Source organism: Jaculus jaculus, chromosome 1, assembly GCF_020740685.1.
Source record: "Jaculus jaculus isolate mJacJac1 chromosome 1, mJacJac1.mat.Y.cur, whole genome shotgun sequence".
Lineage (NCBI taxonomy): Eukaryota > Metazoa > Chordata > Mammalia > Rodentia > Dipodidae > Jaculus > Jaculus jaculus.
In genome coordinates, this window is record NC_059102.1 from 153,847,905 (window position 1) to 153,860,944 (window position 13,040).

General features: G+C 50.9%; 1 protein-coding gene across 2 annotated transcripts in view; it reads left to right on the top strand.

Annotated features, from left to right (window-relative positions):
* Positions 1 to 2,319: 2,319 nt before the first annotated feature.
* The window catches only part of Ap2a2 (adaptor related protein complex 2 subunit alpha 2), a 92,509-nt gene continuing 81,788 nt past the window's right edge, over positions 2,320 to 13,040 (top strand). The window contains exon 1 of one of the 2 annotated variants that reach the window (XM_004654187.3): positions 2,320 to 2,475. In XM_004654187.3, coding sequence (XP_004654244.1) covers positions 2,409 to 2,475 — 67 coding nt within the window. In that variant the 5' untranslated portion in view covers positions 2,320 to 2,408. The remainder of the gene's footprint in view (positions 2,476 to 13,040) is intronic. The other variant, XM_004654188.3, reaches the window with a different exon arrangement.

Here is a 13,040-nt window from a genome sequence, read left to right on the forward strand (position 1 = left end):
TGGGAGGACTGCCACGAGTTTGAGGCCAGCCTAGGGTACAGACTGAGTTCCAGGTCAGCCTGGGCTAGAGTGAGACCCTATCTTTTTTTTTTTTTTATTTTTGGTTTTTCGAGGTAGGGTCTCACTCTGGTCCAGGCTGACCTGGAATTAACTCTGTAGTCTCAGGGTGGCCTCGAACTTATGGCGATCCTCCTACCTCTGCCTCCCGAGTGCTGGGATTAAAGGTGTGCACCACCACGCCCGGCTGAGACCCTATCTTGAACAAACAAATAGAATTGTTTCTACTCCCTGTGCATACTATCAAATATAGTGCCTCTCTCTTATTGAAGTGGGGCTGTCAGGATGGAGAAATGGCTCGGTGGTAAAAGGTGATTGCTTACGAAGCCTGATGGCCTGGGTTTAAAACCCTAGTACCCATGGAAAGCAAGATGCACAGAGTGGCACATGCATCTGGAGTTCTTTTTTACTTATGTACTTTTTTCATCTGGAATCCTTTTGCAGTGGCAAGAGACTCTGGTGCACCCATAACTCACTCTCTCTCCCTTCCTCTTTTTCTCCCTCCCTCCTCTGCTTGCAAATAAATAATAAATAAAATAAAAAATAAAAAAAAGTGAGTCAGGTGTGGTGGCACACACCTTTAATCCCAGCACTCGGGAGGCAGAGATAGGATCACCATGAGTTTGAGGTTACCCTGAGACTACATAGTGAATTCCAGAGTGAATTCTACAAGTGAAACCCTACTCGAAAAACAAAAACAAACAAACAAACAAAAAGTGGCTGTTATCATGAAGGATGATGGGCTCAGAACCCAGGCTGGGGAGGGGATTGGTCTCAAGGTTTATGTGTCTGGGAAGGCAAAAGTGATGGCTCTCCAGTCCTTCCTTATGGTCACCTGTCAGGCCTTATGGGAGCCTATGGTACTCTTGTGTGACAGGTTGACTGTTAAGAATTCCAGAGGGAGCACCAAGGTGGAGTCTGTATCAGGAGGTGGTACACTGGCCTGCCCCGCTCCAAGTTTCTCTCAAAACATTTGGCAGTTTCCCCTTCACCTGGGCATGGACACGAGGGTTCTTGGGGCTACCTGTCTGGCACACTTCATATGGCCCATAAACATCCCTGTGATGGAAGTGCTAGGCTGGGGGATAAATATCCCGGGTCCCCTCCTTTACCAGGAGGTGGCTGGGGGGAGGGGTCTTCTCTGGAGCTGGCTCTCAGCTTTTCTTGGGAACTGTGAACTGAGCTGCCTGGCAGAGATTGTGCCTGTCACAGTCTCAGTTTCTTCCCAGGGGTCCTGAGGCTTCCGTGGGGTACTTGATTCGTGGGAGGGTCCTGGCTCCTTCCTCCTCCTGGCTAGGCTGCACCTAGATCTACTCTCTCACCCGGAAGTGAGCAACAGAGAGGACAAAGGTCTGGTTGGCGTGGGTCTGGGCCAGTTCCAGGTACTGAGGCCGGATAACTGCCTGCAGGGTAGCTTCCTATTCAAAACCATCTGCTGTCACAGAGCAGACCTGGGGAGGGCCATCTGCTTTCCATTGTCCCTGAGTCTGTGTCCAGCCCAGCCAGGACCTTTCTGCTCAGTGGGTCCACAGGGGAAATGCTACCTTCACAGGCCGGAGGCAAAGCTGGGCTCAGAGAAGTTGGGCCCTAGACAGACTGCAGTCACCTGGACAAGGGTGAACAGTCTCTCTCATCAGGGCTGTTTTCCCATTTGTAAAGGAAGATGGGATCTGGATCAGTGTTTGCCTGTTCCAGTTCGGACGCTTTCACGCACCTCTGGCCCTGCCCCGGTGGCCTGGGGAGGGAGGTCAGTCCCATGGCCAGGCCCCTGGGTTACCTCTCCTCTGGTGGTCTCCTCTGGTGCTGCGAGGCCCAGAGAGTCGGCGGAAGGGGGTCCCGGTGTCCAGCTTCTTTTCCCGCCCTCTGCATGGGACTGGCCAGCCCTGGTCGGGTGTTGCGTCCCGTGGCTCTCTCAAGCCGGGTGTACCCCTGCGACAGTACCTGAGGGCGGCTCGGTGACGCCGGGCGCGGGCCCGCCCTCCGCAGTGACCGCCACCCACATTTCCGGGTATTCGCTGCCCCTGGCGATAACAGGAGGCGCAGCGCTGGCGCGTCCGGCTCCTCGCCCTCGCCACGGACACCGGGGGCGCGAACCCGTGGCTCCGCCTGCGTGTTCACCGCCCCCAAGTCTTTGCATCGCGGGAGCGCGCACGCCGCCTCGTACCGCCCGTCGCCGCGCTCGAGGTTCAGCGTGCGCGCCGGCGCGTGCGTCGTGCGTGCGCGCGCGCGCGGCCAGAGAGCGGCGCTCCGGGCCCGAGGCGGCTCCGCGCTCCAGGGCTCCTCGGCTAGACGTCCACCGCCCGCGCCCGCTCTGCTCCGGCCCGCCGCCGAGGCCGCTCCCGGACGTCAAGATGCCGGCCGTGTCCAAGGGGGACGGGATGCGGGGCCTGGCGGTCTTCATCTCCGACATCCGCAACTGTGAGTGTCTGGCTCCGGCGGGCCTGGGCGGGGGCGCGGCCAGGGGCCACAGGTGCTGGCCGGGGCCTTGGGGTGCGGGCGCGCGGGCCGAGTGCCCACTGGCAATGAGGGCTGAGCCGGGGTGCGGGGATGCAGATCCGGATGGTGGGGCCAGAGTCTGGTGTTCAGATCCTGCTGTAGGGCGGGGATCTCAGGAGAGTGCTCAAGCTCTGGGGTGCAGGATGAGGGTCCAGGGGTGCAGATCTGGAGATGGGCTGGTGGCCTGACACGAGGACTAAGGTTGGGGTGCAGGGCGAGGGTCCCTGGGTGCAGATCCTGCCATGGGGCGCGGGTGCAGTGTTGTGAGCGCTGGTCGGAGTGCAGGGTGGGTTTTTGGGGGTGCGTTTGTGGCAGTGGGATTGGGGTGGGAGTTGGGGTGCGGGGCAAAGATCTGGGGGTGCGGACCCGTGGAGTAGGTGCAGGTATCGGGTTGTGAGATTGAGGTTTGCCCATGAGGGTTCGGACTGAGGTGCAGGGTGTAGGGGTGTCTGAGGTATAGGGGTGACGAAGGGAGTGCAGGGCCGAGGGTCTGTGGGGTCTGTGGCACGGTCGAGGGGCTTCCGGCCCGGGACGCCCCTCCCCAGCATGATGTCATCTCGGTCTTTCTAGTAATGGAGCATTTAACCCAGTCTTTTCCAAAACAGCGTGGATTTTCTCTTTGGGCGGGGAATCCGGGCTCCGTGCGTCTAGGCGAAGGGCTTGTGACCCGGTTCTGGCGGCTTCTTATACGCTGATTAGATCTCACCCGCTGCGATTAAAGTGACTCATTCCCCCAGGGAATCGGCAGCAGCCGGGTGTGGATGCTGGAAGCAGCTTTTGCTCCTTTTGGATTGGGCCCTCCAGCCAGTGTCCCTTGGGTGAAAAAAAAAAGAAAAGCCATCCAAAGTGAAATGGGTCAGAAAGGTTAAAGGTCAGGCAGGACTGGTGCCTAGGACTTTGGCATGCAGAAACTGCAGTGGGTTATCAGAGACATCCCCTTACTTATGGGACGAGAAAAGCCACTTTCCTGCCGGTAGTTTATTATTATTTTTTCTTGTTATGCAGCAGATAGCAGACTGCATGTTTATGTTACTTTAGGATTAATGTATGTCTCCAGGGATTTTGCTGTGTGCTGTCATTCTAGCCCTTCCTTTTACACGCTCCATTCCTCAAGACTGGGTGGAAGACCCCAGCCAGCCTGGGACTGCGACTCTGGAAAGGTAGAAGACATCCCTCCCTCCTGCTCTGCAGAAACACAGGCACCCTTGGGCCAGGGCTTAGCCAAATTTCCAGACAGTAACATTCAGGCTCCTGGTGCATTTTGTGAAGAGGACCCTAGGGACGAAGGCTTAGCACCCTTAGATTGGATTGGCTATGGCTGTCTGTCCTTACCTTTTTTGAAGAGGATTGCTTTGGGCAGGATATAGCGAGTGAAAGCCATTTTCTGACACACCTAGTCACCACTTGTTAGATGTGTGGCTGACATTTGATCACAAGGGCCACATGGTGAGTACTTGGTCCATACTTGTTAGCTCACCATAAAGCAAGCCTCCTTCACCGCTGACCTTTGGGGATGGATGATGATTTGTTGGGATTTCCAGTGCCTTGGTGGTTAGCAGCATCAGTTGCCTCATTTGTGCCTGTCATTAAGTGTCTGCTGGGGGCAGAGTTTTCTCTGGTTGAGAACCACTGGTAGGGACTGAGCCCTAGATGACAGTCCCTCCTCCCCCTTTAAGTGTGCGCGCGTGTGTGCACGTGTAGCATATACATGTGTGTGTTCAGATGTTTGCACCCGTGCACATGTTTCCAGGCCGGAGGAAGACTGGGTGCCCTCGTCTATTGCTTTACCATCTTATTTCTCTGAGACAGTCTCTCGCTAAACATGGATGCGCCCCATTTTATGGTTAGACTGACTGACCAGGGAGCCCCAGTGATCTACCTGGCTTTTTTTCTTCTTTTGAGATAGGGGCTCACTCTAGTCAAGGCTGACCTGGACTAAACTCTGTAGTCTCAGGGTGGCCTCAAACTCATGGCGATCCTCCTACCTCTGCCTCCGGAGTGCTGGGATTAAAAGCGTGCGCCACCACACCCGACCAGGCTTTTTTTTTTTTTTTTTTTTTTTTTTTAACATGGGTGTTGTGGATTGAACTCGGGTCCTCCTGTTTGTGGAGTTACTGAGCCATCATCTCCCCAGCCCCTGGACCTGAGCTTTGTGCTCATTATTTTCCCATGAGTGAGTGAATGGTGGCAGAACTCGGGCTCTGTGGAGAGAGAGCCCTGGGCCAGCCCCTGATGTTCTGCATGCACCCTGGCTCTGCTGCCGGCCCTCACGGCTGGAAAGTCACCAGCCTCTGACCCTGGGTGTCGGGGTGGTATGTGAGCTGGAATGTTACTGAAGCCTGTTCAAGCTGCGCCTCAACAGCAAGGCACCCTTTACCTAAAGCTTCCCGTAAGGTCGGCTGAGCACAGAGGGAGGAGGGACAAGGGGCTGAGAGCCCAGAAGCTCTGCATGTGCCTGGACTTCAGTTAGTAGTTTGCCTCTTACCACAGTCAGCCACCGGCTCTGCTTTCTGGATTGAAAAGGAATCCACACCTTGCTGTGCCGTATGGGCTTAGACCTGTAGCTTTTCGGCTCAGGTAACAAGACTAGTTTAGTTTCATAAAATTGACTTCCTGACTGACTGTAGCCAGGGCCAGTGAATTTGCTAATATGAGTTCAGTGTGTGGGAGTCTGTAAACTCTCTCTCTCTCTCTTTTTATTTTTAAAAATGAGCTTCACTATGACATTTCTTTACATATATATATTTCATATATTTTTAGAGAGGGAGAGAGAGAATGGGCATTCCAGGGCCTCTGGCCACTGCAAATGAATTCCAGATGCATGAGCCATCTTGTGCCATCTCTCCAGTGCCCCCCTCTTTTTTTTTTTTTTTCCGAGGTAGGGTCTCATTCTGGTCCAGGCTGACCTGGAATTCACTAGGTAGTCTCAGGGTGGCCTCGAAATCTTGGTGATCCTCCTACCTCTGCCTCCCGAGTGCTGGGATCAAAGGCGTGTGCCACCACGCCCGGCGACCCCCTCTCTTTTTAATAATTTATTTATTTGACATATAAAGGGGGGGGAGAGAGAATGGGTGCACCAGTGCCTCCAGCCACTGCAAATAGAACTCCAGATGTGTGCACCCCCTTGTGCATCTGGCTAATGTGGGTCCTGAGGAATCTACCCTGGGTCCTTTGGCTTTGCAGGCAAATGCCTTAACCGCTAAGCCATTCCTCCAGCACTCCCCCCCTCTTTTTTTAAAAACACGTTTTCTGCCAGGCGTGGTGGTGCACGCCTTTAATCCCAGCACTCAGGAGGCAGAGGTAGGAGGATTGCCGTGAGTTTGAGGCCACCCTGAGACTACATAGTGAATTCCAGGTCAGCCTGAGCTAGAGTGAGACCCTACCTCGAAAAAACCAACCAAACAAACAAACAAACAAAAACATGTTTTTATTTTTATTTATTTATTTGAGAGCGACAGAGAGAGAGAGAGAGAGAGCGCGCGCGAGTGCGCGCGTGCGCGCACGAGCGGCAGATAGATAGAGAACGGGCACACCAGGGCCTCCAGCCACTGCAAATGAACTCCAGATGCATGTGCCACCTTATGTATCTCAGCCCTCTCTCTTTTTTTTTAATTTTTTAAAAAAATTTATTTATTTGAGAGCGACAGACACAGAGAGAAAGACAGATAGAGGGAGAGAGAGAATGGGCGTGCCAGGGCTTCCAGCCTCTGCAAACGAACTCCAGACGCGTGCACCCCCTTGTGCATCTGGCTAACATGGGACCTGGGGAACCGAGCCTCGAACCGGGGTCCTTAGGCTTCATAGACAAGCGCTTAACCGCTAAGCCATCTCTCCAGCCCTCAGCCCTCTCTTTTTGAGGTAGGGTTTTGCTTTAGTCCAGGCTGACCTGGAATTTACTATATAGTCTCAGGCTGGCCTCAAACTCACAGTGATCCTCCTACCTCAGCCGCCCTAGTGCTGAGATTAAAGGTGTTTGCTATCATCCCTGGCGTATTTGTCTCTCTCTCTCTCTCTCAGTCTTTTTTGGTTTTCCAAGGTAGTGTCTGTCTCTAGCTCAGGCTGACCTGGAATTCACTATGTAGTCTCAGGGTGGCCTCGCACTCTCAGTGATCCTCCTGCCTCCATGCCCGGCTGCATTTCTCTCTTTTTAAGTTGTAAAAATATTCTTGTCCTTTACTCCCAGTTTTAAAATAATTCCTTATTTTGAAGTAATTACAGAGTCACAGGAAGTCATGAAGAAATCAACAGGGAGGTCCCTGGCATCCCTCACCCCATCTTTCCTTATGTGGACATCTTGCATAATTACAGGATATTTTCAACATTGGGGAACTGATACTGGTGCAAATCACTGAGATATTTAGATTTAATTATTATTATTTTCAGTGCCAAGGAGTCAGTCCAGGCCTTGAGCATGCTTGGCAAGTGCTCCACTACTGAGCAGTCCAGCCTCTAGATTTCACAGTTACACGTGCTCATGTGTATGTGAGCCTGCGTGCTTCTGTATGTGAAGCTTTGTCTGACTTCCGCCCCGTGGTGCAGCATTATTCATCACAGCAAATCTCCCTGGCTCCAGTCCCTGCAGCCGTACTACCTTCCCCCACCTTGGCAACCATGTGTGCGCTCCCCAGCTAGCTCTCAGGGATGTCTCAGTACTGGAATTGTATAAATGTATACACGTGGAGATTGGTTTTGTCACCTGGTACAGCCCTTGAGACCCACACAAGTGTTTTATGGATTGTATGCATTGGTGTCATATTCAAGCAGAGGATTCCAAGAAAACAAAAGTCCTGCCAAAAAGCCGGGCATGGTGGCCCACGCTCCCAGCACTCGGGAGGCAGAGGTAGGAGGATCACCATGAGTTCGAGGCCATCCTGAGACTACATAGTGATCCAGGTCAGCCTGGGCTAGAGTGAAACTCTACCTGGAAAATCCAAAAAAACAAAAACAAAAACACCCTGCCAGTATTGGGAAAGTAACTGTTACTTGCTCTTTGGTCATTTATAACTTCCATTTGCTTTTCCACACATGGTATCCATGAAGGAGAGTCCTATATTACTTCATTATCATGTCTTTTTCTTTCCTTTTCTCTTTTCTTTCCTTTTCAAACTCACGGCAGTCCTCTTAACCGCTGCCTCCTGAGTGCTGGGATTAAAGGCATGTGCCACCATGCCTGGCTCCTGTATTTTTCTTTTCTTCCTGTATTGCTGAAGAGGGAACCCAGGACCTCACTGCACTGAGCCACATCCCCTACCTCAGTGGCATCTGGGTCTTTTATCTATTTTATTTTATTATAAATTTGAGAGCGACACAGAGAGAGAGAGAGAGAGAGAGGGAGGGAGGGAGGGAGAGGGGGAATGAGAATGGGCATGCCAGGGCCTCCAGCCACTGCAAACGAACTCCAGATGTGTGCGCCCCCTTGTGCATCTGGCTAACGTGGGTCCTGGGGAATCGAGCCTCGAACCGGCTTCACAGGCAAGCGCTTAGCTGCTAAGCCATCTCTCCAGTCCGCATCCAGGTCTTTATTCGTTGCTATTGGCATACCAACAGTCTAGTGTGGTTGCAAGTAGTCTCTGACTTAGGTACGAAGGTGGCATTTGTTTGCCAGAAGCCCTCTTGGAATTTGCTCTTTCCCTGGGCTGTCCGCATGTGGTTTGGTCCTCTTTTTTTTTTTTTTTTATAAATTTATTTTTTATTTTTTATTTATTTATTTGAGAGCGACAGACACAGAGAGAAAGACAGATAGAGGGAGAGAGAGAGAATGGGCGCGCCAGGGCTTCCAGCCTCTGCAAACGAGCTCCAGACGCGTGCGCAACCTTGTGCATCTGGCTAACGTGGGACCTGGGGAACCGAGCCTCGAACCGGGGTCCTTAGGCTTCACAGGTGAGCGCTTAACCGCTAAGCCATCTCTCCAGCCCTGGTTTGGTCCTCTTACGAGCAAAGCTGGGGAGTGCAGCTGCCTGTCAGTCGCCATCACCAGGACGGGCAGCACCACTCTTCAGCGTGCTGTGCTGTGCTGCCGAGCCTCCACGTTTGCGGGGCTGAGTGTGCTCCGCGCATGCCACCTACGGTAGTTTCACCTTACCACGGTGTGGGGCATAAGTTCGTTATATGTTTGGTGGGGGACATCTTTTGAAAATATTTTATTTTATATATTTATTTGAGGGGGGATTACAAAAATTGCTGTTTATCCCTGTGGTGGGGGCTGGGACTGGGACTTGGAGATGAAGCTGGATGCTTCCTTCATGCATGGAAGTCTTGTACTTGGTCCTGCTAGGCGCTCAGCTGAAGAAGAGACAGGAGGTTTGCTGGTTGTGTCTCCCATGTTCCCAAGGAAGGGTGTGGTTTTGCTGTGGGTACAGGCTCAGCTGGAGGGGTCCCCTGGGCTCATTCCACTGCTGACTGCTGGTGTTGGACGCCCCTTTGAATTGTATTGAGTGTGAGTAAAGTTTAAAAAATTTATTTGTTCAGAGAACTCCAGTTGTTCTTAGTCATAAATTGGACATGAAGAAATGGAGCATTAAAAAAAATTCAGATTTGCTTAAGCTTCAGCCTAAAACTAGACATGAAGTTGGCTTTTGGCTTTGCTGTGCAGTGGTGAAGACAAGATTGGACTTTGTTAGTCTGTTGTTGAAATTATTTTTCTTTATTTTTGGTGAGTGTAGTATGTGTGGTTTGTGTGTACCCGATGCCCACTGCCCCTGTGCACCACGGAGGCCGGAGGAGGACATCCATTGTCCTCTATAACTCTTCTGTTTTGCTTTCTTGAGACAGGGACCTCTCCCTGGACCCAGAGCTCCCTGTTTTGGCTAGATCATAGAAGCCCCGGTGATCCTCCTGTGTCTAACCATCTCAGTGCTAGGTATGCACAGCCACTCCCAGGTTTTTACTTGGATGCTGGGAATCAAACTCAGGTCCCCTTCATTGTGTAGTAAGCATTCTTACCCACTGAGCCATTTCCCCAGCTTGAGTTTTTTTTTTTTTTTTTTTTTTTTTTCCAAGGTAGGGTTGCTCTCTAGCTCAGGCTGACCTAGAATTCACTATGTAGTCTCAGGGTGGCCTTAAGCTCATGGCAGTCCTCCTACCTCTGCTTCCCGAGTGTTGGGATTAAAGGCATGTACCACCACACCTGGCTTTTATTTTATTTTATTTTTTTAAGATTTATTTTTATTTATTTATTTATTAGAGACAGAGAGAGGGAGAGAGATAGAGAGAATGGGTGTGCCAGGGCCTCTAGCTGCTATAAATGAACTCCAGATGTTTGTGCCACTGTGTATCTGGTTTTATGTTGGTACTAGGGAATTGAACTCCTGTTGTTAGGCTCTGCAGGCAAGCGCCTTAGCCACTGAACCATCTCTCCAGCCCTGGCTTGTTGAATTTTTAAAAGAACTTCAAAGTTAAAAGCCCATAAAGGTCTGTTTCATCTTCCTGACTGTCCATTTGAAAAGTGCCGACGTTTTCAAAAGAATGCTCTTCTTGCATATTTTCTTTTGCAATCTTCTGCATAATTCGTTTTCCTTAGAAACCCATTTGGGAAATGCATGACATGGTAAGAAGAGGGTGAGGAAGGAAGTCTGCCTGTGCTGCTGTGTCCTTGTGGCTTCCAGGAAGTGTCCGCATGGTCTTCAGGACACTTTCCCATCCCCCTCCTCTGAAGGGTGGGGCCATGCTTTCTTTTGTGGCAAGTTGGCTGTTCCATGGGTAGCATTTTCCCATGTAGTCTCAGTCAGTCTGTCCTTCTCTGTTTTTTTTTTTAAATTTTTTTGTTCTTATTTATTTGAGAGCGACAGACACAGAGAGAAAGAGATAGAGTGAGAGAGAGAATGGGCGCGCCAGGGCCTCCAGCCACTGCAAACGAACTCCAAACGCGTGCACCCCCTTGTGCATCTGGCTAACATGGGTCCTGGGAAATGGAGCCTCGAACCGGGGTGCTTAGGCTTCACAGGGAAGTGCTTAACCGCTAAGCCATTTCTCCAGCCCTATTTATTTATTTGAGAGTGACAAACGAGAGAGAAAGAGGCAGATAGAGAAAGAGAGAGAATGGATGTGCCAGGGTCTCCAGCTGCTGCAAACAAACTCCAGATGCATGCACCCCCTTGTGCATCTGGCTAACGGGGATCCTGGGGAATCGAGCCTCGAACTGGGGTCCTTAGGCTTCATCGTCAAGCGCTTAACCGCTAAGCCATCTCTCCAGCCCTGTTTTGTTTTTTTTTTGGAGGTAGATTCTCACTCTAGCCCATGCTGACTTGAAATTCACTATGTAGTCTCAGGGTGGTCTCGAACTCACAGTGATCCTCCTACCTCTGCCTCCTGAGTGCTGGGATTAAGGGCATGCGCTACCACGCCCAGCTTCCTTCTCTGTTTTAAATTTTATTTATTTGTTTATCTATTTGAGAGAAAGAGGGAGGGAGAGCGGAAAAGAGAAGAAGAGGCAGATATAGAGAGAGAACGGGCTTGACAGGGCCTCCAGCCCCTGCAAATGAACTCCAGATACCATGTGCCACCTTTGTGCATCTGGCTTACATGGGTACTGTGGTTCGATGGAACCTGGGTCCTTAGGCTCTGCAGGCAAGCACCTTAACTGCCTAACCATCTCTCTAGCCCCTCGTTCTCTGGTTTGAGACAGAGTTTTGCTGCATATTGAAGGCTGACTTTGAACTCATAGTAATCCTCTGTCGCAGCCTCCCAAGTGCTAAGATTACAGGCGTGTGACGCCACCATGCCTGGCACTTCTCTTTCCTCTTGGAATGGTTTTCTTTCTGTTGCTTTGGCAGCAGCTTGCCACCAGGATTCTTGGAAAAGCTGTATTTTGGGGATTAAATGGCATTTCCTTGGTGCTTAAAAAAATCAAATGAGTCAGACCAGAAGGGCAGATGAGAGAGCCTGGTGCAGAAAATGATGCTTTGAGATTTTTTTTTTTTTGGGGGGGGCGTTCACTCTAGCCTAGGCTAACTTGGAATTCACTATGTAGTCTCTGGATGGCCTCGAACTCATGGCAATTCTACCACTGCCTCCTGAGTGCTGGGATTAAAGGCGTGTGCCACCACGCCCAGCTGCTTTGAGATTTTTGCATGAAGGCCAGTAGAGATAAAACACGTGGTGTGAGTATGCTCCTGAGTGGGAGGGGCTGTGAGAGCCAGAAAACCTCACCTGTTGTAGATTTTTTTTGTTTTGTTTTGCTTTTTCGAGGTAGGGTCTCACTGTAGCCCAGGCTGACCTGGAATTCACTATGTAGTCTCAGGGTGGCCTCGAACTCATAGCCATCTTTCTACCTCTGCCTTCCAAGTGCTAGGATTAAAGGGGTGCGCCACCATGCCCAGTATTTTTTTGGTGGGGGATGAATATAGGTGAGCTAGAGCCTCCTGCTACTGCAAATGAACTCTAGACACATGTGCCCATTCTCTGTCTCTCTGCTTGCAAATAAATAAATAAAAATATTTAAAAAAAACCACTGGACCTGAGCCAGGCATGGTTGTGCAGGGACAGTGAAGACAAGAGAACAGGGAGTTTGAGCTTAGCCTGAGCTATATAGTAAAACCATATCACAATCAGTCAACCAGTCAAACAAACAAAGGGGAAAAAAGATAACACATCCCAAATCAGAAAAGAAAAAAAATGCTGGCCCTATGGTGCTGTGAGGTTTGATGTGGCCCCTCTCTCCCTCCGTCCACTGTGGCGCTCCTCAACCTTACAGGACACTGCCACTGTGCACAGGGCACATGTGATGGGCGAGGCAGGTGTGATGGACACACGCCACACTTCCTCCTAAAGTCTAGGCATTTCTGAAGTGGGGAAAATTGGCCTCAGGTTTTAGGTGAAGTCAGATAAGTGATGGTTGATCTGGGCCCATTCCAAGATATACTTAATGGGATTTGCAAGGTGGAGCACATCCCTGTTGCCCAAAGCATTCACAGTACTGGGGAAACTGAGCTTTGTTGGAGCTCCCTTCCCTACTCTCCCCTCCCTTCCCCTCCCCTCCCCTCCTCTTCTTCTTTTATGTTTTATTTATTTAAGTCAGACAAAGAGAGGGAACGGGCATGCCAGCGCATCTAGCCACTGCAAATGAACTCCAGAAGCATGTGCCATGTGCATCTGGCTTATGTGGGTCCTGGGGAAATGAACCTGGGCTCTATGGCTTTGCAGGCAAGTGCCTTAACTGCTAAGCCATTTCTCCAGCCCTCACTCTTTTTTTTTTTTTTGGTTTTTCGAGGTAGGGTCTCACTCTAGCTGACCTGGAATACACTATGTCCTTTTAGGGTGGCCTTGAACTCACAGCAGTCTTCCTACCTCTGCCTCCCAAGTGCTGGGATTAAAGGTGTGTGCCACCAAGCCTGGCTTTATTTTTATTTATTTATTTGACACAGAAAGAAGGGAGGAGAGGGAGGGAGGGAGGGAGGGGGAGAGGGAGAGGGAAAGAGAGAGAGAGAGGGAGAGAGGGAGAGGGAGAGGGAGAGGGAGAGGGAGAGAGAGAGAGAGAGACACAATATGAA